Source organism: Scardinius erythrophthalmus (genome assembly GCF_964197995.2).
Source record: "Scardinius erythrophthalmus genome assembly, chromosome: 15".
In the NCBI taxonomy this organism is placed as follows: Eukaryota; Metazoa; Chordata; class Actinopteri; order Cypriniformes; family Leuciscidae; genus Scardinius; species Scardinius erythrophthalmus.
In genome coordinates this window covers 34559055-34585425 of record NC_138235.1, presented here as the reverse complement: position 1 = coordinate 34585425, position 26371 = coordinate 34559055, and the positions used below count along the sequence as shown (strand labels likewise).

General features: G+C 43.5%; 1 protein-coding gene and 2 pseudogenes across 3 annotated transcripts; all 3 read left to right on the top strand.

The window, feature by feature from the left end:
* The first annotated feature begins 238 nt into the window (after nt 1-238).
* On the top strand, nt 239-1551 carry LOC308703603 (chemokine XC receptor 1-like; annotated as a pseudogene). The gene is made up of 2 exons: nt 239-340; nt 528-1551. The product of its transcript is annotated as a chemokine XC receptor 1-like (transcript).
* A 10394-nt stretch (nt 1552-11945) lies between these two features.
* On the top strand, nt 11946-13705 carry LOC308703605 (chemokine XC receptor 1-like). Its single transcript, XM_081387261.1, has one exon. The coding sequence runs from the start codon at nt 11948-11950 to the stop codon at nt 12947-12949; it is 1002 nt and encodes a 333-aa protein (XP_081243387.1). The 5' UTR covers nt 11946-11947; the 3' UTR covers nt 12950-13705.
* Nucleotides 13706-21549: 7844 nt separating this feature from the next.
* LOC308702742 (chemokine XC receptor 1-like) lies at nt 21550-24637 on the top strand (annotated as a pseudogene). The gene is made up of 2 exons: nt 21550-21685; nt 23833-24637. The product of its transcript is annotated as a chemokine XC receptor 1-like (transcript).
* The last annotated feature ends 1734 nt before the right edge of the window (nt 24638-26371 follow it).

Genomic DNA, 26371 nt, shown 5'->3' with positions numbered 1-26371 from the left:
AGATTAATTATTATATATGTTATAATTAATCTGTTTTTGATTTTAAACAAGCACATTTCCACGACGAACAGCTCTCACTCTCTCTTGAATGACAATTTGAGTGAAAAAAAAATGTGTGTACTATTTGAGTACTATATGAGTAGGCCAACTATTAGAAAGAGGAAGAGTCTCCCCATCCGGTAACCTATAAATTCAGAAAAGTTCACACCTCTTCCACATTTGATCTGCTCAGCTGTCTTGACGATATACTCAACACAAAAAATAAAGGGGGCAATGCTTTTATTTCCTATCAAATAAGTTTGATTCCATTTAGTTAGAGAAGAGACAGTGGAAAGAGCAGGTAAGGACTAAATGTAAGGCTGTATTTAGTGTTTTCTCACTGGAATAAATTTAGCTAAATTGATTCATATGATTTTCTTCTGTTCTTTTGTCCTAATGAAAAGACATATTTTATTAATGTTTGAGTGTATTTTCCACAGAAAACAGTAAAGAACTGAACCTGGACAAATCCAATCTGACTGAAGTAGTTTGTGATGTTGCAGAACAACATGACTGAAGAGGAAACATTGGATCCTGACTACTATGATACTGACTATGGAGACGAGATGTGTCGCAAAGATGAAGTGGTGAAAGTTGGATCCATTCTCATTCCGCTCTTCTTCTCATTAGTGGTTGTGTTAAGCTGCATTGGTAACATCCTTGTTCTGGTCATTCTGGCACTTTATGAGAGTCTCAAATCCCTGACCAACGTGTTCATCCTCAATTTGGCTCTGTCAGATCTGCTGTTCACTTTTGGACTTCCATTCTGGGCCTCGTACTTCATCTGGGGTTGGACATTTGGAGATATTGGCTGTAAAGCGGTGAAGTTTCTGTTCTATGTTGGCTTTTACAGCAGCGTGTTGTTCTTAACTCTCATGACCATTCAGCGTTACATGGCAGTGGTTCATCCTCTGTCTGACTGGGAGAAATGCAGAGGCTTTTCAGTCGCTCCCTTTATCGTTTGGATCCTGAGCGGAGCGGTTTCACTGCTCGGATCATGTAATAGCAACGTTATACAACATTTAAATAGTACATACTGTGAATATGACAGTGTTGAAATGAAATCTGGAATTGCTTATTTTCAAAATTCTTTTTTCTTCTTTGCATTTCTCATCATGGGTTTTTGCTATGGCAGAATGCTTCGGACAATTACAAAATCTCGGACCAATAAGAGACACAAGACCGTTAGACTAATATTCTGTATTGCACTGGTGTTTTTTATTGGTTGGGCTCCATATAACATTGTTATGTTCTTAAAATCTTTGACCGATCATAAAATCCATCCATTTACAGACTGTACAGTAAGCATTAGACTCGAATATACATATTATGCTTGCAGAATGTTAGCTTTTACACACTGTTGCTTGAACCCTGTGTTTTACGTTTTTATTGGTGTAAAGTTCAGGAATCATCTAAAACTGATTCTGCAGAAGATCTTTAAAAAAAAAAAAAAACTCGATTTCAGTCAAGCCAGATTGGCAAAAAAATATATCGCAGGGTTCAATGTACTAAGAGAAAACTCAAGTACTTTTAGCGAATGCTCTGAACCAACAATGAGTTCTAAGATGATGTGAATGTGTGAATGATGTACATGCACTCTTAAAAATAAAGGTTCCAACAGTAGGTTTTTGCACACATGCCATAGAAGAACCATTTTTGGTTCCCCAAAATACTTTTCTGTGATCAGTCAGTACTTACAAGAACCTTTTTCTCTTAGTGTGAGGAATGTTTTAGTAACCTAAAGAACCTTTTTCCATTTTAAAGGACCTTTCAATGGAAAGGTTCCACTGATGTTAAAGGTTCTTCATGGAACCGAAAAAAAAAAATTAAAGGTGGTATCAGTGATTTCAGGCCCAAAAATATTTTTATCACATTCATCTAATCTTTCCTAACGATCCGCTAGCTGCCCGCCCCATAAGCATGCCGTCAAAAAAACGCGTCTCTGTAGGCAGCCTAGGCTCTGAGATCTGCACACAAAAACAAATGGTTTAGCCAAACACTCAAAACCAAAACAAATAGTGTTCCAACCAATCACTGACAGGGGGAGGGTGTTGTGAGGTTTTGTGCTTGTGCACGGCTGCACGCGAAGTCAGAGCTGAAGAAAAAGCTGGCTCAAAACCTCACAACACCCTCCCCCTGTCGGTGCTGCCTACAGAGACGCGTTTTTTTGACGGCATGCTTATGGGGCGGGCAGCTAGCGGATCGTTAGGAAAGATTAGATGAATGTGATAAAATATTTTTAGGCCTGAAATCACTGATACCACCTTTAAGAGTGTAAAGATTAATTTCACAGCTACTGCCAACATCATTACAATTGTTTAATATGCATGATTAAAATTCAAAAAATGAATTAAATGTTGCCACATGGCAGGAAAATTCCTCTCTCTATCAAGCAGCAAAAGCCTTCAGTTTTGAGAAAATCATGTTTTAAATTCTATGTTCTTCCTTTTTGTGGTTGAAGTTTTCATTTCATTCAAGGTCATATAAAAATATAACTGGAAGTACGTAATGGAAGAACCAATGACATATGTTATATTTTCCTTCAAGTGTTGTCATTAAAGCAGAAATTATTTTCTTAAGAACTTAAATTATATCTTTATACATTTCATTTACTGTATGTGTTTACATTTTTTTTTACTGTATTTGTGTTTACATTACATTATTTCTTTTATGTTTTTGTCACTGCTTGTATGGTATAAATTAAATGAATAATATACAGTAAAAGTACAGAATGAGTCCAGTTTGTGAAGCATCTACCCCTCACTCTTAAAAATAAAGGTCCTTTATTGGCATCTATAGTGACATGAAACCTTTCCATTACACAAAAGGTTCTTTATAGTGGAAACACTTTTTTAAAACTTTTAAAATGTTCTTAACACTGTGAAACAATGGTCCAAGAACTGTTCACTGAATTACTATCAAATTATGCACAGCAAAAATATGCAACAGGTTTCACATCCACTCTCAGGTTCATTACCGCAAATTCTGTTTATTGAACATGTTTTTTCTTTTCTCCAGCAAAGAAATAATAGGGAAAATGTGTCTAAAATCTAAAATAAAGCATGCAGTCAGTGTCACTGGTTGGTTCTACAATGAGACTGGGAGGAAGAGTCCACAGGGGAATGGGAGGAAGAGTCCATGGGGGAATGAGAGGAAGAGTCCATGGGGGATGGGAGGAAGAGTCCACAGGGGGATGAGAGGAAGAGTCCATGAGGGAATGGCAAGAAGAGTCCACAGGAGAATGGGAGGAAGAGTCCATGGGGCAATAGTAGGAAGAGTCCACAGGGGAATGGGAGGAAGAGTCCACAGGAGAATGGGAGGAAGAGTCCACAGAAGAATGGGAGGAAGAGTCCATTGATGAATGGCAGGAAGAGTCCATGGGGCAATGAGAGGAAGGGTCCATGGGGCATTGGGAGGAAGAGTCCACAGGTGAATGGGAGGAAGGGTCCATGGGGCAATGGGAGGAAGAGTCCTAGGGGCAATGGGAGGAAGAGTCACAGGCTCAGCATAAAACCAAAACACCAAAAGTTCAGGAGGGTGGTGGAGTGGAGGCGGTCTTGGGGAGGGATGGAGGGCCATGTGGTTTGGCATTGTTATTTTCCAACATCCAACATTTTATGTTTTTGTACTGTATTGAACTGTCCAACTAAAATACATTTTTGATGAAAAGGATGAGGATGAAAGAGGAAGGTGTCATGGTTCATGAATTCATTGTTTCCTTCTTGTCGCGTTTTATGTTGTTATATGTGTGGGTGTGTGTGGATGGGCGTTACTGACCCATTCAGCTTAATCAGTCTCCAGCTGATTTCACTCACTCACGCCAGCTGCAGCCAATCTACTCTCCTTCTACGCTCACTGTTTTCTCATCTCACTTGTCAGATCGTTGTATGAAGTCCTCTGTGTGTTTGGTCCTGTTCCTGCTCGGCGTTCCAGTTCGTGTTCCGTGTTCCTGTTCGGTGTTCCTGTGGATTAGTTCGTGTCAGAGTTTGTCTTCACCTTCACCAGCGCACTTCATCTCTGCACTCATCTGTCCATCTGACCATCGAAGTCCCTGCGTCACAATCCTGTTCTCCGATACATATTTTTGACTTTCTTCTTTCACCAACTAATAAACACAGTTACTTTCAGCATTGCTTCCGTGTTTCTGTCATGACAGAACAATCTGACGCGCAAATGGAAGCAGCGAGTAATCCGTCAACATCACTGGAAGCCTTTGTCAGTAGCAGCATCAGCCGATTGGATTCTCAGGAGAGAAATATCAACGATACGGCTCGTGCGGTCCAGGCTTTTGTGACGCAGGTGTCCGAGCTCACCCAGCGATTCCAACAACTATGAGTTCCCACTGCGCCACCCACACCGGCCGTTCCCCTCACACCACCAGAGACCCTCTCCCAGTCGGAGCCATGCCTACCTACTCCGGAACCTTATTCAGGTGAACCGAATTTCTGCAGAGCGTTTTTAACACGTTGCAGCATGCATTTTTCTCTTCAACCCAGAATTTTCAACAATGAGCAAGCCATGGTTGCCTTCGTGCTCACACTGCTGACTGGGAGAGCGGCGCTTTGGGGGACGGCGGTGTGGGAGAAACAGGACGCTTGCTGTACCTCGTTCCAGACACTCTCTACAGAAATGAAAAGAGTTTTCGATCGGGCCGTCGCCGGGAGAGAAGCGGCCAGAATGCTTGCAGACCTTCGTCAAGGAGAGAGATCGGTTTCCGATTTTTCGATCCGAGTTCAAGACCCTGGCGGCAGGGTGTCAATGGAACGAGGAGGCGTAGTGGGACATGTTCCTGCATGGGCTGGCTGACCGCGTCCAGAGGGAAATCTACGCCCTGGACCTTCCAACTTCACTCAATGGACTCATTGAGTTGGCCTTGAGGGTAGATGCTCGTCTGTCCCGAGTCGAGCGACGGAGCCTGCCCATCCGGAGTTTTGGATGAGCTGAGAGTCAACGGTCCAGCGGCACGGACGCGGTCAGCCCTGTCTACGATCCCGAGCCCATGCAGGTAGGGCAAGCTCGGCTTTTCTGGGAGAGGAAGGAAAGACGGAGATCCCAGGGCCTTTGCCTTTACTGCGGGGGGGCAGGTCATTACGCCTACAACTGCCCGGTAAAAGGGCCAAGCCCGATAGTAAGTATGAGGCTACTATCGGGTGGGATCTCCGCCCAAAAGATCTCATCCACATCTATGCTCCTCTGAGACTGAGATGGTCAACTCACGATCACGTCTGTCAAGCACTTCTGGACTCCGGGGCTGAGGGTAACTTCATGGATCACACTTTTGCACTTAGACTTCAAGTTACACTCAGACCCCCCACGCAAGAGATCGCTGTACACGCCCTCAACGGACAAGTATTACCCACCATCTCGTTAGCCACAGAAAACATCACTCTCGTCATATCAGGCAACCACACTGAAACCATCTCCTTTTATGTCCTGGACTCCCCCCTGACACCCATTGTTCTTGGTCACCCCTGGCTTAACCGTCACAAACCTCGAGTGGACTGGCAACTTAAGACTATCTCAGCTTGGAGCAGTAAATGTCATGAGTCTTGTCTAGTGTCTGCCTGTCCGTCTGTTTCTGTCTCTGTGTTTCAGGAGGAGACGATGGATTTATCTAACGTGCCTGCAGAGTATCGCGACCTGAAGGAGGTGTTCAGTAAGTCTCGTGCTGCTTCTCTTCCTCCGCATCGTCCCTATGACTGTGCTATAGATTTACTGCCAGGTAAGTCTCCACCTAAGGGCAAGATCTATTCGCTTTCTGCTCCAGAAAGGGAGGCTATGGAGAAATATATTTCTGATTCTCTAGCAACGGGGTTCAATCGCCATTCCTCTTCTCCAGCGGGGGCGGGGTTCTTTTTTGTGGGGAAGAAGGACGGATCTCTGCGACTTTGTATTGATTACCAGGGGCTGAACAATATAACGGTAAAGAATACTTATCCTTTGCCGTTGATGTCTTCGGCTTTTGAGAGGTTGCAGGGAGCGTCGATCTTCATGAAATTGGACTTACGTAATGCTTATCGTTTGGTCCGCATTAGGAAAGGGGATGAATGGAAAACCGCTTTTAACACCCCCAGGGGGCACTTTGAATATTTGGTCATGCCGTTCGGGCTGTCCAACTCCCCAGCGGTTTTCCAGGCACTCGTCAACGACGTGCTGCGAGACATGATCGACCAGTTCATATATGTTTACCTGGATGACATATTGATTTTTTCCTCGTCTCTCCAGGAACACGTTCAGCACGTCCGACGAGTGCTTCAGAGGTTGCTAGAGAATGGACTTTTTGTCAAGGTGGAGAAATGCGCTTTTCATGCACAGTCTGTTCCTTTCCTAGGGTACATTGTTTCGGCTGAGGGAATACGTATGGATCCTGAGAAGATTAGGGCTGTGGTAGATTGGCCAAGTCTAGATTCCCGTAAGGCCCTACAGAGGTTTCTGGGATTCGCCAATTTCTACCGGTGTTTTATTCGCAACTTCAGCCAACTAGCCTGCCTCTGACCGCTTTGACCTCCCCCAGAACCACGTTCAGGTGGTCAGACACAGCCGAGGCTGTGTTTGCCAAACTGAAAGGTTGCTTTGTTTCAGCCCCCATCTTAATTACCCCTGATCCTTTACGTCAGTTCGTGGTGGAGGTCGACGCGTCAGAGGTGGGGGTAGGTGCAGTTCTATCCCAACGCTCTCCCACAGACGACAGGATGCATCCCTACGCGTTTTTGTCTCATCGTTTATCCCCTGCCGGACGTAATTATGACATTGGTAACAGAGAGTTGTTGGCAGTCAAGTTAGCATTGGAAGAGTGGCGCCACTGGTTAGAAGGGTCGGGGGTACCTTTTATCGTCTGGACTGATCACAAGAATCTGGAATACATTAGAACCACCAAAAGATTGAACTCCAGGCAGGCTCGGTGGGCACTTTTTTTCGGTCGTTTTGATTTTACTCTCTCGTACCGCCCGGGTTCCAAAAACATCAAACCCGATTCTTTATCGCGCATTTTTGACCGTTCTGAACGCCCGTCTACTCCCGAGTGCATTTTACCCAAGACCCTATTTGTCTCCACACTCACATGGGAGGTCGAATCAAAGGTCAAGACGGCCTTAAAAGGGGTAACGCCTCCGCCCGGTTGCCCACCGAACCGTTTATTTGTGCCGGAGGGATTACGGTCTGACGTCATTCAGTGGGGTCATTGTTCCAATGTGGCTTGTCATCCAGGAGTTAATCATACTAAGTTTTTAGTTAAGCAACGATTCTGGTGGCCACTTATGGCTCGTGATGTTCATAGTTTTTGTTTTGGCTTGCTCAGTTTGTGCCACTGGTAAGACGTCTAATCGTTCCCCAGATGGGTTACTTCAACCACTGCAACCACTGTCCCTTCGAGACCCTGGTCCCACATAGCAATAGATTTTGTTACCGCCCTCCCACCCTCTCAGGGTTACACGGTAGTTTTGACCGTGGTGGACCGGTTCTCGAAGGCGGCTCATTTCATTCCCTTGCCCAAATTACCCTCAGCCAAGGAGACAGCGTTGACCGTCGTTAAACACGTCTTTCGCTTACATGGCCTCCTGACGGACGTGGTTTCCGACAGAGGACCCCAATTTGTGTCCAAATTTTGGCAAGAATTCTGTAAGTTATTGGGAGCAACAGTCAGTCTGTCCTCAGGGTTTCACCCCCAGAGCAATGGCCAAACTGAGAGAGCCAACCAAGATTTGGAGAGAACGTTGCAATGTTTGGTTTCCAAGAATCCTTCCTCATGGAGCCAACAATTATCTATGGTGGAGTACGCCCACAACACGTTACCAGTATCATCCACAGGCCTATCTCCGTTTGAGTATAGGGTAGGATACCAGCCACCAATTTTTCCCAGTCTGGAATCTGAAGTTGCGGTTCCCTCCGCTCACGCCTTCGTCCAGAGGTGTCACCGCACTTGGACTAGAGCCCGTGAGACTCTACTCCAAGTGGGGGCGCGCACCAAGGCTAAAGCCGATCGCCACCGGTCTAAGCCTCCCGTATACGTCGCTGGTCAAAAAGTGTGGCTTTCAACAAAGAATATTCCTCTCCGCTCCGTTTCTAATAAACTTGCTCCCAAATTCATTGGCCCATTTACTGTCACCAAGATCATTAGTCCGGTGGCAATCCGCCTCAATCTTCCTCCGGCGTACAGGAGAATTCATCCGGTGTTCCATGTATCTAAAGTAAAGCCCGTGTTTCGTTCTCGCATAAATCCGCCAGTCCCGGTCCCCCCCCCCCCGCCGCGACTCGTAGACGGGGAACCATCATATTCGGTCAATCGTAATCTGGACGCAAGGCGGAGGGGACACGGATTCCAGTACTTGATGGACAAGTCCTGCTAGAGACATCCTGGATCACTCCCTTATCGATGATTACAATCAACAGGTAAGGAGGCGTTCCTAGAAGGGAGGGTACTGTCACGGTTCATGAATTCATTGTTTCCTTCTTGTCTCGTGTTATGTTGTTATATGTGTGTGGGTGTGTGTGGATGGGCGTGACCGACCCATTCAGCTTTATCAGTCTCCAGCTGATTTCACTCACTCACGCCAGCTGCAGCCAATCTACTCTCCTTCTACGCTCACTGTTTTCTCATCTCACTTGTCAGATCGTTGTATGAAGTACTCTGTGTGTTTGGTCCTGTTCCTGCTCGGCGTTCCAGTTCGTGTTCCGTGTTCCTGTTCGGTGTTCCTGTGGATTAGTTCGTGTCAGAGTTTGTCTTCACCTTCACCAGCGCACTTCATCTCTACACTCATCTGACCATCGAAGTCCCTGCGTCACAATCCTGTTCTCCAGGACATATTTTTGACTTTCTTCTTTCACCAACTAATAAACACTTTTGTAACGCGTTACTCCCAACATTAACCCTTCAGAGTGGATAAGATAAAAGACCTTCGAGAGGAACAATAACATGTATATTTACTATACAGTATTGTGTGATTATACAATAATAACAACACTAGAAACAACTGCTTTTGTGTGATTATACAATAATAACAACACTAGAAACAACCGCGTTACTCCCAACATTAACCCTTCAGAGTGGATAAGATAAAAGACCTTCGAGAGGAACAATAACATGTATATTTACTATACAGTATTGTGTGATTATACAATAATAACAACACTAGAAACAACTGCTTTTGTGTGATTATACAATAATAACAACACTAGAAACAACTGCTTTTGTGTGATTATACAATAATAACAACACTAGAAACAACTGCTTTTCTGAACTCTGAGTTCGTGTCAGAGTTTGTCTTCACCTTCACCAGCGCACTTCATCTCTACACTCATCTGACCATCGAAGTCCCTGCGTCACAATCCTGTTCTCCAGGACATATTTTTGACTTTCTTCTTTCACCAACTAATAAACACTTTTGTAACGCGTTACTCCCAACATTAACCCTTCAGAGTGGATAAGATAAAAGACCTTCGAGAGGAACAATAACATGTATATTTACTATACAGTATTGTGTGATTATACAATAATAACAACACTAGAAACAACTGTATTGAAATGTAAACAAGCATCAGTGTTCGCGTTCTTTCACACGTTCCTTTAACTTAAACTGTATTCTTTTAACTCAAATCAAAGAGTTCTTTGGAACAGCGTCTGTTGTTGCCATAGAAACTAGACATATAAAAGAAGAACGAACAGAAGTTTCAATAGTTCAGTCAACAATTCCAAGGCGTCAACAGCCAGTCACGCGCAGTATAATATATCAGAACATTTATTCCGAATAAAGGCTGCTTCAGACTGAAGTCAACCTGTATGTGTTACAGCTGGAAGTTTAGTAAATCTGTGATGAAAGTCTTGAAAGTGCTAAAAGAAGCTGATATACTTGGACTTTTGTGAGAATCCGGGAAGATCATTTCCACTTGTTGTTATTATCGTAAAACTTAAAATAATAGCCAAGTCCCAAATAGATGCCTGGTGTGGCTACAGGTTTGGATAAATAAAGGCCGGTCTCAAATAGAAGCCCGGTCTGTTTTTTAGTTTCGGGTTGTATTTAATCTTCTAAAACCCGTCAGATCGTCTGTTTAAGCCAGTTCTATGGAGCAGATTGCACAATCAAGAGATCCCTGCGCATCTGGGTGGGAGCTGTTAGCGCAAGCAAGGCAGGCAGAGTTCTGTTTCTGGCAACTAGTTCATAGGGTCGATGGATATTACCGGTAACTTGTATTGTTCAGCCCATGGCTGTCACATCGTTTCGTTTTTTTATGCTGCCAATAATCTAAAGGGCGTCGCACACCGGACGCGCACTTTGTCAGTTTATGGCAAGCAATATAGTTATGTTTAAGGATATTATGGAATTAAGATCATGTCTGTACTATATTATGATTGTACTGTACAATTAAATACAATTGTTGCTTAGTCTGCAGTCTGAATTCACTTTACCAGATCGTCCGTTAACTGAATGAATTGAGAATATCACCTGAAAATCCGATAACATCAGCAATTTGCATTCAAGCAGCTGATTTCTGTAAATGAATGTAAAACTGAATGTATATTGCAGCACAGGGTGAAGTCAGTATACACATTAATGACGATTTGAGACAATGTACACTAATAGAGAATAATGTGTTCGAATTTGAAAGACGTGGCACTGCGCTTCTCGTCCGGTGTGCAAATCCCTTTAGACATACGGAAATATAGTAGGCTAATTCTGACATTAACTGATCTGTTAAACACAAACACAGATTTGGTAACCTCCTACTGTCATGCTTTCCGTCTATCAGCCTATGCTATTTGGATCTTTATCTCTAGGCCTACACTCAATGAACAACATCTCAACACTAAATCTTTTTAGGTATTTATATATCTCAACACTAAATTAAAGGCCTGTCTCATATAGGAGCCTGTCTCAAATACAAGACGGTTCAGTTCGGCGAGTATTTTGATTGACCTTTCCGCCACTGAGGGCATGATTCAGAGCCAAGATAATTTTTTATTGGACCACTGACTATAGCCCCGCCCACATGTTTGGTTACGCGAAAAAGAGCTGTTCATCGTAGAAATGTGCTTTTTAAAACTAAAACTAAAAACAGATTAATTATAATATATGTTATACTTAATCTGTTTTTGATTTTAAACAAGCACATTTCCACGATGAACAGCTCTCTCTCTCTCTCTCTCTAGTCTATAGTCAGTGGTCCAATAAAAAAAAATAATAATAAATAATAATAATAATAATAATAATAATAATAATAATATATATATATATATATATATATATTTTTTTTTTTTTTTTTTTTTTGGACCACTGACTATAGACTAGAGAGAGAGAGAGAGAGAGAGCTGTTCATCGTGGAAATGTGCTTTTAAAAAAAACTAAAAACAGATTAATTATAATATATATAAACAGATTCATTATTATATATGTTATAATTAATCTGTTTTTGATTTTAAACAACATTTCCACGACGAACAGCTCTCTCTCACTTGAGTGACTATTTGAGTGAAAAAAATTTCTGTACTATTTGAGTACTATATGAGTAGGCCTACTATTAGAAAGAGGAAGAGTCTACCCATCCGGTAACCTATAAATTCAGAAAAGTTCACACCTCTTCCACATTTGATCTGCTCAGCTGTCTTGACGATATACTCAACACAAAAAATAAAGGGGGCAATGCTTTTATTTCCTATCAAATAAGTTTGATTCCATTTAGTTAGAGAAGAGACAGTGGAAAGAGCAGGTAAGGACTAAATGTAAGGCTGTATTTAGTATTTTCTCACTGGAATAAATTTAGCTAAATTGATTTATATGATTTTCTTCTGTTCTTTTGTCCTAATGAAAAGACATATTTTATTAATGTTTGAGTGTATTTTCCACAGAAAACAGTAAAGAACTGAACCTGGACAAATCTAATCTAACTGGAGTGGTTTGTGATGTTGCAGAACAACATGACTGAAGAGGAAACATTGGATCCTGGCTACTATGATACTGACTATGGAGACGAGATGTGTCGCAAAGATGAAGTGGTGAAAGTTGGATCCATTCTCATTCCGCTCTTCTTCTCATTAGTGGTTGTGTTAAGCTGCATTGGTAACATCCTTGTTCTGGTCATTCTGGCACTTTATGAGAGTCTCAAATCCCTGACCAACGTGTTCATCCTCAATTTGGCTCTGTCAGATCTGCTGTTCACTTTTGGACTTCCATTCTGGGCCTCATACTTCATCTGGGGTTGGACATTTGGAGATATTGGCTGTAAAGCGGTGAAGTTTCTGTTCTATGTTGGCTTTTACAGCAGCGTGTTGTTCTTAACTGTCATGACCATTCAGCGTTACATGGCTGTGGTTCATCCTCTGTCTGACTGGGAGAAATGCAGAGGCTTTTCAGTCGCTCCCTTTATCGTTTGGATCCTGAGCGGAGCGGTTTCACTGCTCGGATCATGTAATAGCAACGTTATACAACATTTAAATAGTACATACTGTGAATATGACAGTGTTGAAATGAAATCTGCAATTGCTTATTTTCAAAATGCTTTTTTCTTCTTTGCATTTCTTATCATGGGTTTTTGCTATGCCAGAATGCTTCAAACAATTACAAAATCTCGGACCAATAAGAGACACAAGACCGTTAGACTAATATTCTGCATTGCACTGGTGTTTTTTATTGGTTGGGCTCCATATAACATTGTTATGTTCTTAAAATCTTTGACCGATCATAAAATCCATCCATTTACAGACTGTACAGTAAGCATTAGACTCGACTATACATATTATGCTTGCAGAATGTTAGCTTTTTCACACTGTTGCTTGAACCCTGTGTTTTACGTTTTTATTGGCGTAAAGTTCAGGAATCATCTAAAACTGATTCTGCAGAAGATCTTTAAAAAAAAAAAAAAACTCGATTTCAGTCAAACCAGATTGGCAAAAAATATATCGCAGGGTTCAATGTACTAAGAGAAAACTCAAGTACTTTTAGCGAATGCTCTGAACCAACAATGAGTTCTAAGATGATGTGAACGTGTGAATGATGTACATGCACTCTTAAAAATAAAGGTTCCAACAGTAGGTTTTTGCACACATGCCATAGAAGAACCAGTTTTGGTTCCCCAAAATACTTTCTGTGATCAGTCAGTACAAGAACCCTTTTCTCTTAGTGTGAGGAATGTTTTAGTAACCTTTTTTCCATTATAAAGGACCTTTCAATGGAAAGGTTCAACTGATGTTAAAGGTTCTTCATGGAACCGATGAAAAAAGCAAAAATTTTAAGAGTGTAAAGATTCATTGCACAGCTACTGCCAACATCATTGCAATTGTTTAATATGCATGATTAAAATTCAAAAAATGAATTAAATGTTGCCACTTGTCAGGAAAATTCCACTCTCTAACAAGCAGGAAAAGCCTTCAGTTTTGAGAAAATCATGTTTTAAATTCTATGTTCTTCCTTTTTGTGGTTGAAGTTTTCATTTCATTTAAGGTCATATAAAAATATAACTGTAAGTACGTAATGGAAGAACCAATGACAAATGTTACATTTTCCTTCAAGTGTCGTCATTAAAGCAGAAATTATTTTCATATGAAATTCATTTATATCTATATACCTTTTATTTACTATAAGTGTTTAAATTTTTTTTTACTGTATTTGTGTTTACATTACATTATTTCTTTCATGTTTTTGTCACTGCTTGTATGGTATAAATTAAATGAATAATGTACAGTAAAAGTACAGAATGAGTCCAGTTTGTGAAGCATCTGCCCCTCTTAAAAATAAAGGTCCTTTATTGGCATCTATAGTGACATGAAACCTTTCAATTACACAAAAGATTCTATATAGTGGAAAAACTTTTTTTAGACTTTTAAAATGTTCTTAACACTGTGAAACAATGGTCCAAGAACTGTTCACTTGAATTACTATCAAATTATGCACAGCAAAAAATATGCAACAGGTTTCACATCCACTCTCAGGTTCATTACTGCAAATTCTGTTTATTGAACATGTTGTTTCTTTTCTCCAGCAAAGAAATGATAAGGAAAATGTGTCTAAAATCTAAAATAAAGCATGCAGTCAGTGTCACAGGTTGGTTCCACAATGAGTCTGGGAGGAAGAGTCCCCAGGGGAATGGGAGGAAGAGTCCATGGGGGAATGAGAGGAAGAGTCCATGGGGGAATGGCAAGTAGAGTCCACAGGAGAATAGGAGGAAGAGTCCATTGGTGAATGAGAGAAAGAGTCCATGGGGGGATGGGAAGTGTGGGAACAGGAAAAAAACACCTCAGCAACATTAGCACATAATCAGTACACTCTACAACATGAACACACAAGACTTGCAACAGGGTAGGGGATTGGGGGGTGGAGGTAACCCAGCACAGGCAAGCAGCCATCCGGTCCTGCAGCCATTCTCGGCGCTGGTCACAGACCCGCCTGTCAGACTGGGGGTACATAGCAGCGAAGGCGAGGGATTGGGGGTGGGGGGGTGATTGCATATCTGTATATATATGTAGGAGTTCGTGTATGTGTAGGCCTGGAGAGTCGCTACGCCTGGCATCGTGATCTAGGTGCCTCAGTCCGCAGGATTGTCTTAGCGATACACAGCAGTTGCCATGGAGACAACCTTGATCAGGTCCAAGACAGAGTCAACAGCAGGTGTCTGTGGGGAGTGGGGGAAGGAACGCAAGAGTATCTCACTGCAGTGCTCTTCCAGGGGAGTTGTTGTTCCAACAGCGGCCTTGGCCAAGGCCAGTGCTGGTTGAGGGGGGCCGAAAGCAGATAAGTTTGGGATTGTTTGGTCTTGGGGCGAGTAGCCGCATTCCAATTTACACGACTATTCTCCTGGGTAGGGTTGCACCAGCCGTTCGTAAGTTCTTTCTTAAATTGGAACGTAAAGTCCACACTAGAGGCTTAGGAACTACTAGCTAGTTTGTAACTAACTCTGAACTTAATTCCGTTGCACCATTTGTTCGTAAGGCAGAACGTAGCTAGTAGGTCGTAAGCTCTCCGTAAAGTAATGCGTAGTCGCATAATATGACGTTTAGCCTTGGTTATCCAATAGCAGCCTTCAAATACGTGAGCAGATGTTGTGTTGAAATGCTGTGAATTTCAGTTTATCCTTCATTCTTTTGCCTCACGTTACAAAACGGTAAAAATAAGTTTCCATTAAATACGATACTTGATCATGAATGGCATAAGTGTTTTTATATGTAACATTCAGAAACTGTATTTGAAATGAAATGAATAAGGATCAATAAATAAATATTGATACAAAAAGCATAAGAAATTACGTTTATTGATTATGACTGATATTTGACATGCACACCATGGACCGATGCACACAGCGACGTGCTGTTTAGGATGGGTTAGTGTTAAAGATAGATAGCCTCTAACAAAGTAATCTTTTCACATAATGTTCTCTCTCTTAAAATGTAAGCGAGTGTAAATGTGTCACGTATCGGATGAATATGAGACGAGGATTCAAATGCAGAGGAATTTATTGATGACATGCAGACAGGGTAACAAACTCAAAAAAACCACAAAGCTCCAGGAAACGCAACAAGGACAACGAACCAGCACAAGACTACAAACACAAGGAGACTAAATAGAGGAACAAACAAAGGAGGGAAACGAGAAAGACAGGTGGGACAAATTAACCAATAATTAGATAACAAGATGGGAGGGGCTAGACAATAGACAGGAGAGCACATGGCACAAAACAACAAACACCCATGTGCAGCACAAGACAGGACAGACATGTGACATTACCCCCTCCTTAAGGAGCGGCTACCAGACGCTCCACTAGGGACGGGATGGACAGACCAGGGAGGGATGGGAGGGACGGGAGGGACAGACCAGGGTGGAACAGGAAAGACAGACCAGGGTGGGGCTGGGGAAATGGACAGTTCGGGAGGCCAGGGCGGAAATATCAGTCCATCTGGCGGCCAGGGCGGAGACTTTCCCTCGGGCGGCCAGGGCGGAGACGACCCTTCAAGCGGCCACGGCGGAGACTCTCCCTCGGGTGGCCAGGGCGGAGTAGATCGTGCAGGCAGCCAGGGCTGAGACGACCCGTCGGGCGGCCATGGTGGAGACGACCCCTCAGGCGGCCATGGCGGAGACGACCCCTCAGGCGGCCATGGCAGAGACGACCCCTCAGGCGGCCATGGCGGAGACGACCCCTCAGGCGGCCACGGCGGAGACGACCTTTCGGGTGGCCACGGCGGAGACGACCCCTCGGGCGGCCACGGCGGAGACGACCCCTCGGGCGGCCAAGGAACAGGCACCGGCTCAGGAACAGGAACAAACACCACCGGTTCAGGAACAGGAACAGACACCACCGGCTCAGGAACTGGAACAGACACCACCGGCTCAGGAACTGGAACAGACACCACCGGCTCAGGAACTGGAACAGACACCACCGGCTCAGGAACTGGAACTGGCACCGACAGCTCAGGCACTGGAACTGGCACCAACGGCTCAGGCACTGGAACTGGCACCAACGGCTCAGGCACTGGAACTGGCACCACCGACTCAGGCACTGGAACTGGCACCACCGGAACTGGCACCACCGGCTCAGGCACTGGAACTGGCACCACCGGAACTGGCACCACCGGCTCAGGTACTGGAACTGGCACCACCGGAACTGGCACCACCGGCTCAGGTACTGGAACTGGCACCACCGGCTCAGGCACTGGAACTGGCACCACCGGCTCAGGCACTGGAACTGGCACCACCGGCTCAGGCACTGGAACTGGCACCACCGGCTCAGGCACTGGAACTGGCACCACCGGCTCAGGCACTGGAACAGACACCACCGGCTCAGGAACTGGAACAGACACCACCGACTCAGGAACTGGAACAGACACCACCGACTCAGGAACTGGAACAGACACCACCGACTCAGGAACTGGAACAGACACCACCGACTCAGGAACTGGAACAGACACCACCGACTCAGGAACTGGAACAGACACCACCGACTCAGGAACTGGAACAGACACCACCGACTCAGGAACTGGAACAGACACCACCGACTCAGGAACTGGAACAGACACCACCGACTCAGGAACTGGAACAGACACCACCGACTCAGGAACTGGAACAGACACCACCGACTCAGGAACTGGAACAGACACCACCGACTCAGGAACTGGAACAGACACCACCGACTCAGGAACTGGAACAGACACCACCGACTCAGGAACTGGAACAGACACCACCGGAACTGGCACTGGAACTGGCACCACCGGAACTGGCACCACCGGCTCAGGCACTGGAACTGGCACCACCGGCTCAGGTACTGGAACTGGCATCACTGGAACTGGCACTGGAACTGGCACCACCGGCTCAGGCACTGGAACTGGCACCACCGGAACTGGCACCACCGGCTCAGGCACTGGAACAGACACCTCAGGCTCAGGAACAGACACCACCGGTTCAGGAACAGACACCACCGGCTCAGGTTCAGGAACAGACACCACCGGCTCAGAAACAGGAACAGACACCATCGGCTCGGGCACTGGAACTGGCACCACCGGCTCGGGCACTGAAACTGGCACCACCGGCTCGGGCACTGGAACTTGCACCACTGGCTCCGACTCAGGAACGGACATTGGCTCCGACTCAGGAACGGACACTGGCTCTGACTCAGGAACGGACAATGTGGGTCCGAAAGGCATCTCCAGGATTCTGGCCAGACGCTCGAAGTAATCTGACAATGTCCCAGACGCCACCGGCTCGGGCACTGGAACTGGTCCCACCGGCTCGGGCACTGGAACTGGCACCACCGGCTCGGACACTGGAACTGGCACCACCGGCTCGGGCACTGGAACCACCACCACCGGCTCGGGCACTGGAACGGACACTGGCTCCGACTCAGGAACGGACACTGGCTCCGACTCAGGAACGGACACTGGCTCCGACTCAGGAACGGACACTGGCTCCGACTCAGGAACGGACACTGGCTCCGACTCAGGAACGGACACTGGCTCCGACTCAGGAACGGACACTGGCTCCGACTCAGGAACGGACACTGGCTCCGACTCAGGAACGGACACTGGCTCCGACTCAGGAACGGACACTGGCTCCGACTCAGGAACGGACACTGGCTCCGACTCAGGAACGGACATTGTGGGTCCGAAAGGCATCTCCAGGATTCTGGCCAGACGCTCGAAGTAATCTGACAATGTCCCAGAGGTCACCAGAATGGGTCTCAGGGGTTCATGCTCAGCAGGACTGACGTGGAGTTCAGGCTTGGGTGGACTGATGTGAAAAGACGACTCGTTGGGACTGACGTGCACCATCTCTGTCTGGGCAGACGTGACGTGAACCGTCTCTGGCTGGGCCGAGGTGACGTGAACCGTCTCTGGCTGGGCAGACGTGACGTAAACCGTCTCTGGCTGGACAGACGTGACGTGAACCGTCTCTGGCTGGGCCGTCTCTGGCTGGGCAGACGTGACGTGAACCGTCTCTGGCTGGGCAGACGTGACGTGAACCGTCTCTGGCTGCGCAGACGTGACGTGAACCGTCTCTGGCTGGGCAGACGTGACGTGAACCGTCTCTGGCTGGGCAGACGTGACGTGAACCGTCTCTGGCTGGGCAGACGTGACGTGAACCGTCTCTGGCTGGGCAGACGTGACGTGAACCGTCTCTGGCTGGGCAGACGTGACGTGAACCGTCTCTGGCTGAACCTGAGCCGACCTTCTCCTCCTCCGTCTCTTCGGACGGTTGCATGCAGACTCCAAAACCGTCGATGAAGTCCCTACGATGAATGGAACCAGTGGCGAAGACCTTATACTGGACGAGATCAGTGGTGAGGGATCTGTGCTGGACGGTCCCCGTAGTGATGTCCTTCTAATGGGCGAACCCGACGGTAGATGAACCTCTGGGTTGATGAGAGACCGATGTGAAGAGTGATGCTGGAACTCTCCTCTATCACCTCCTCTCCTACAGCCTCCGCGGGTCCCAGAAAATCTGGCCAATCGGGTTCCCTCAAACCGCTGAAAATCAGCAGGGATCTTAACACTATTAACAGTCACAGTACGGATCTCACCGCCTCCCGACCGAGGGCCGACTGCCCTGATCTCCTCATTCCTCTGAGCACACATGGAAAAATACTTAAATAAGGAGATCCCATTCTCCCTCTCCGCAGGACAAAGTTCGCTCCGCTGAATCCACATGATGGCTGGATCGTTCTGTCACGTATCGGATGAATATGAGACGAGGATTCAAATGCAGAGGAATTTATTGATGACATGCAGACAGGGTAACAAACTCAAAAAACCACAAAGCTCCAGGAAACGCAACAAGGACAACGAACCAGCACAAGACTACAAACACAAGGAGACTAAATAGAGGAACAAACAAAGGAGGGAAACGAGAAAGACAGGTGGGACAAATTAACCAATAATTAGATAACAAGATGGGAGGGGCTAGACAATAGACAGGAGAGCACATGGCACAAAACAACAAACACCCATGTGCAGCACAAGACAGGACAGACATGTAACAAAATGTCTGCATTATCATATATGTATTAAGAATTGAAGTCTGTCAAGTAAAAGAATAGCTTATTGATGCAGTTCAGTGTGTTTGATATTTTATTCCATCCGTTACTCCTGATCGGAGGCTGCCGTAAATATTTAGTTTAAACGTAAAGTTACGCTTCAACTAAGTTTAATGGTGCAACACAAAAATATTTAGAAGTGCGTAAGTCGTAACTTAGTGTCCATTTACGTCAAAACTAGGCTAAGTTATAACTTACGCACAGCTGGTGCAACCGGCCCCTGGTCTATGCTGGTCTCTGAAACGATCCATTTGCCTTTGCAAAGCTGTTAGCTTCTCCGTGATGTTATCCATATTGTGGATCATAGTCCCAGTCTGAGTGCTGACAGCTCTGTCCACTGCTTCAATCATGACGGGCAGCCTTGTGAGGCTTCGGACAGCTGTCACCGTCTTCTTAATTCCTCGATAAATCAGGGCAATGCCTAATCCAATCAGTAGAAGACCTGTTATCATGGTTCCGAATAGGTAGATATCTTCAATGTTCTCCACGGAAAGAGCCGCCAGACACACGACCCGCCACCTCTCCCACGCGTCCATCGTGTAGCCAGCTGCGAACGTTCCGGCAGGGCAGTCAGGTTCCCCCGAACCCAAGCTTCTAGTCAAGAAGATGGTGTCAATTGTGTTGAGAGACCAGTTGATCAAATCCATGATTTCTTAGTTTGGAGAGCAGTGCGGAGAGAGTCTCTCAAAGTACAAGACAGTAGACTAGACGAGACGAGAGGAGCAAAGCAGGAGAGGTAAGGGGAGGAGAGGGAGAGAAAATGTGACCGTCTTCGTTGAGAGCCAAAGAGAGGAGTCCACAGGTGAATGAGAGGAAGAGTCCATGGGCCAATGAGAGGAAGGGTCCATGGGGCAATGGGAGGAAGAGTCCACAGGTGAATGAGAGGAAGAGTCCATGGGGCAATGGGAGGAAGAGTCCACAGAAGAGTCCAACATAAAACCAAAACACCAAAAGTTCAGGAGGGTGGAGGAGTGGAGGCGGTCTTGGGGAGGGATGGAGGGCCAGGCCCGTGAATGAATGAATGAATGAATGAATGACATGTTGGGCCTGGGCCGTGGAGTGTGGGTGGCACTAGCAGTGCAGGGAGCCAGGGCGACACCGCAGTTCAGGGGTCCATGGCGGATCGGCCTCCGCTGCCAAGGAGCTTGGCCATTACGGCTGGGGATATATGGATATAGTTTGTTTATAAGCTGTGTAATTAAAAAAACTTAATCAAAACATAAAATAAATTAAAACAAATTAATTAATTAAAACTACATCCATAAAATGATCCCATGACGGGAACTCCTAAAAGGTTTTATATATGAAGCACCTGACAGAAGCCTGCTTTTCTTCTGAGTGTATTATATTTGTTGTATGCCTGTAATTACGAATGGGTTAAAGATGAATTGTTACTTCAGTTGTAAAGATTTCAAAGCCACTTGAGCTTCCTCTGTGTATATGAGATGAAAGGATCTAGAGGCTGAGGTTTGAGGGAGGATGTATGTCGACAGAACAATCATGCTTGCTTTTTTTAATACACTGATAAGATACATTCTTCTAACTTGGCTATTTTAGGTGATCTAAGGAACATTTCACATCACAATCATCACATGATGATATGTACGTCTTGAGACATACTGCTTCATGTGACCATGGATGTACAAAGTTCATGAAATTCCAGTTAATTTTATACTAGATATTGTTGTGGTAATGTGCTGTTCTGATCATCATTGTGCACTACAAGGTCCATATCATCAAGAATTCAGGTAAGTCATGCGAGTCATTTGACTAGGTTACTCGAATTAAACTGACTTGTATAACTTATCTTTTTCCTCTTATGAAAACGCAGAAAGAAAAGAAATTCAGTGTAACACCATTTCTTTGTAATTATTTCAAAAATGTACATGCAGTTTCTTGGTAAAAATAGTTTCCAAGTAGTTTTTATTTATTTTTTTAGCATACAACGAGCAAAAAAAATTAACCTGGACAAATTGGATCTTGTCAGTTTGTGATTGCAGGACGAACATGACTGATGAGAATACAACGGACAGTGACTACTATGACTTGTACTATGAAGACCAGATGTGTAAGAAAGATGAAGTGGTGAAAGTTGGATCCATTCTCATCCCGCTCTTCTTCTCATTAGTGGTTGTGTTAAGCTGTATTGGTAACATCCTTGTTCTGGTCATTCTGGCTCTCTACAAGAACATCAAATCCCTGACCAACATGTTTATCCTCAATTTGGCTCTATCAAATCTGCTGTTCACTTTTGGACTTCCATTCTGGGCCTCGTACTTCATCTGGGGTTGGACATTTGGAGATATTGGCTGTAAAGCGGTGAAGTTTCTGTTCTATGTTGGCTTTTACAGCAGCGTGTTGTTCTTAACTCTCATGACCATTCAGCGTTACATGGCAGTGGTTCATCCTCTGTCTGACTGGGAGAAATGCAGAGGCTTTTCAGTCGCTCCCTTCATCGTTTGGATCCTGAGCGGAGCGGTTTCACTGCTTGGTTCACTTCATAGCAAAGTTATACCACATTTTAATAATGCATACTGTGAATATGGCAGTGTTGAAATGAAATCTGGCATTGCTTATTTTCAAAATGCTTTCTTCTGCATTGCATTTCTAATCATGGGTTTTTGCTATGGCAAAATGCTTCGGACAATAACAAAAAAACAGACCAATAAGAGTCGCAAGACCGTTAGACTAACATTTGTTATTGTGCTCGTGTTTTTTATTGGTTGGGCTCCATATAACATTGTTATGTTCTTGAAATCTTTGACTGATCAGAATATACATCCATTCACAGACTGTACAGTAAGCATTAGACTCGACTATGCATATTATGCTTGCCGGATGTTAGCTTTTACACACTGTTGCTTAAACCCAGCCTTTTTAGTTTTTGTAGATGCAAGGTTCCGTAATAACTTGCGAGCAATTCCAAGGAGGGTCTTATGTAAAGATTTAAGTCTATGAATAATGTGCTTTGTTTTACTTGGCAAGATAATACTTCAGAAAACTACGTCATCAGAAAACAAGCATTGAAGAAGATTGAAGAATCTGGCTGCAGATTGGATCAAATCATCATTATCGTTATGAAACATTAAACAAAACCTTGTTTTTTTGTGTGTAAAAGCATGTTTTGAGTTCATGCCAGCTTGAATACACAAAAGAAAAATATGTTCTGAATAAAGTGTTTGTGAATTTCTCAAATACTACCACGTACTACCACCATTACTGTAAAAGAAAACTCATGAGAACTGTATGTGAAAAGGCAGATTACGCAGTTTTGTTTTTGTGCAATGAAATGACCAAAATGTAGTTATGACTGGAAAATGACATTTTCTTCTTTCACGTGACAAAGTGTAAATCAATGTGGTCTGTGGAAGGAAGCACAGCATCATCATTGACCTACATAAACAGGAAAATGGAAGATTTGAGATCATAAACTCATTTTTTATGCATTTACTTTTTTATGTTCATAACAAACAATACTGCAGCCTATACCCTGTACATGTGATCCCTGCAACTAATCATCTTCATAAAAACAACATACTTCAACAACTTTTTAAATGAACATAATCATGACATAAATGCATGATTTGAAAAACAATTACAAAAAAGCAGCTGTCAAGCATTTTTATCAACTATTTACTGACATTAATCATGCAAATTCAATCCTGCTGTTGATTCAAAAGCAATAGCTAGAACTATGCGGCCTTTGAATTATGCCGTTTTACTTCTTAACATGGAAATAAAGTGAATAATACGAACACCATTATAAACCTAATAATTTCGAAATATAAACCAAAAGTTTCGAAACGCCCATTAACTGGCAACTACCCTAAAATGTCTTACTAAGGAATTGCTGCAACACTGAAAAAAGCAACAATTAACTTTCATTGCGTAAGTGATACTTTAATTTCATGTTAGAGGTAAAGGGGAATGACTGAGTTTTTCAGTAGAGACACACATTTAACCCTCCCATTCATCATAATAATGCTCAAATATCCCCGTTCAGTTAGCCAGGAGTCATTAGTACTAACAGGACTGAAATTAAGGTAAGAAATATTATTATAATAAGATAAGATTATTCTTTATTATATCTTGTATATCTTTTTTTTATTAAGTAAACAACTACAATGAATTCTAACAACAAAATTAACATTATCAAACAGAGAACATCATGACTGAAGACTATACATCTACTGAGTATGATATAGAAGACCAACTATGTCGCAAAGAGGAGGTAGTGAAAGTCGGATACATTGTTATTTCAGTTTTTTTCACTCTTCTGGTTGTGTTTAGTTGCATTGGTAACCTGCTGGTTCTGGTTATCCTGGTGCTATACGAGAAGTTTAGATCCCTGATAAACATCCTGATCCTCAATTTGGCTCTGTCAGATCTGCTGTTCACTTTTGGACTTCCATTCTGGGCCTCGTACTTCATCTGGGGTTGGACGTTTGGAGAGATTGGCTGTAAAGCGGTGAAGTTTCTGTTCTACATGGGCTTTTACAGCAGTGTGTTGTTCTTAACTCTCATGACCATTCAGCGTTACATGGCAGTGGTTCATCCTCTGTCTGACTGGGAGAAATATAGAGGCTTTTCAGTCGCTCCCTTCATCATTTGGATCCTGAGCGGAACGGCTGCACTGTTAGTCTCACTCCGAAGCAAAGTCTTGGAACACGATAATAATATTTACTGTGAATTTGACAGTATTAGAGCAAAACATGTCTCTGTTTATTTACAAAGCATTTTTTTCTTGATTGCATTTTGCATCATGGGATTTTGCCATTTCAGAATGTTTATGACAATTGTGCAGGCCCGAACAAGGCTACGAAACAAGACTATCAAACTAATATTCTGCATCAGCCTGGTGTTCTTCATCGGTTGGGCTCCGTACAACATTGTGATGTTCTTGAGAATTTTGCAGGATTATGGTTTAACTCCATTTACAGTCTGTAGGGTATCCATTCATCTTGATTATGCATTTTACGCTTGCCGACTGTTGGCTTTCTCACACTGCTGCTTAAACCCAGTGCTTTATGTTTTAATTGGAGAAAAATTCCAGAAACATTTACGGATGATAGTGAAGAAAATGTGTCCAGAATAAAGCAATTCTGCTCTACCCTGACAAGAATTTCATATTTATTTTCTGTTTATTGTGTTTGTTAAAAGCAAGAATTCTAACAATGTACATTACATCATACACTACAGTTCAAAAGTTCCAAGAGATCAAGGAAATTTATTATTTTATTCATCAAGGATGCATTAAACACATCAAAAGTGACAGTAAAGAAAGACATTTATAAAGTTACAAAATACTTTGGTTTCAAATAAGGACTGTTTTTTTTTTTTTTTTTTATTTTACTCAAAGAATCCTGAACAAATGTCCACAAAAACATCAAGCAGCTGTTTTCAACATTTCTGAAGGATATTAGAATGAGGTTACACTTTATTTCAATGGTCCACTTTAGACGTTTTATTGACTATAAGTAACTTTGCAACTACATGTCAACTAACTCTAGGTGTTAGGATTCAGGTTAGTAAAATATGTTGACACAGTTGCAAAATTACTTGAGTCAGTAGAATGTCTTTTCAGCGGAGATCAAAATAAAGAGTTAGCGGATTTACAGAAATGGAGCAAGTGGTAAGTATTTGTGATGATTATGAAGGCCAGTATGTAAGGAAAAGCTGATAAAGACAAAAGCTAAGTTTACATTTCACTCTTCACGTCACCGTTACTTTTGTACATGAGCAGCTTTCTCTACCATGAACGAGATAGGTGAATAAAAGTGTAAATCTGAGATAGTAGACATATATTTCTCTAGGTTGTTTAGTTTCTTTAACTTTATATCGCACCTCTGTGCTGCAGTACTGGGGGTTTCCTCAATATGTCATAGGCTACTCCAGGATTCTCCCCTTCTCCTGCCGTCAGGACGCTTAAAGTAGCTTAATGGACGATAAAATTAAAGCAGACTGACTCTGCATATAAACGTAACGCGCAAAGTTTAACGCTAAGCATTTCCCAGTGAAATAGGCTACTGGCATAAAGTTGGCCTCATTCACACATTTAGGGACCGTCTCTAAAGTTACATACGACGTGGGTCTCCAGGTTTCAATAGCATTTGTATAAGGACCAAGGGGGTAATGTTTCAGAAAAAACTGAAGCTTCCCCGGGGGCCGCCATTGATTAGCAGACCAACACCTGCTGTTAGCATTCCATTGACTCCCATTCATTTTGCCCTCACTTTGACAGCGAATAACTTTACATCTGAGGCGTTTAAAGACTCCATTTGTCCATTATTTATTTCTAAAGAAACATGAAAATGTATAAAAGGCTCCATTACCTTGTATCTTATGTTATGGCCCCATAGAAGCAGTTTTTGTAAAAAATAGGCTAAGCGTCATAACCACCCGACTCTCTGTCGCACAGTAGAGAAATTACCGTATGGACAGGAGGAGAAGCTCGCGCGCAATCGGGGGGACGTAGAGGCAAAATTACAAAATTATTAATCAGAATACTTAGCAAAAGTTTAAATTAAACTAAAAATAAATAAATTAAAACAAATGAATGAATTCAAACTACAGTCATAAAATTATTCCATGATGGGAACTTTTAGGAAAACCTAAAAAGGGTTTTATATATGAAGCACCTGACAGAAGCCTGCTTTTCTTCTAAGTGTATTATATTTGTTGCATGCCTGTAATTACAAATGGGTTTAAGTGGAACAGTTACTTCAGTTGTAAAGATCACAAAGCCACTTCAGCATCCTCTTTGCATGTGGGATGAAAGGACCTGTAGAAACTTTATTGCAGCGTTAATACTTTAATTATATTAAGGACT

Coding starts and splice junctions, on each gene's coding strand:
- LOC308703605 (XM_081387261.1), top strand. CDS start 11,948: ATGACTGAAGAGGAAACATTGGATCCTGGCTACTATGATACTGACTAT.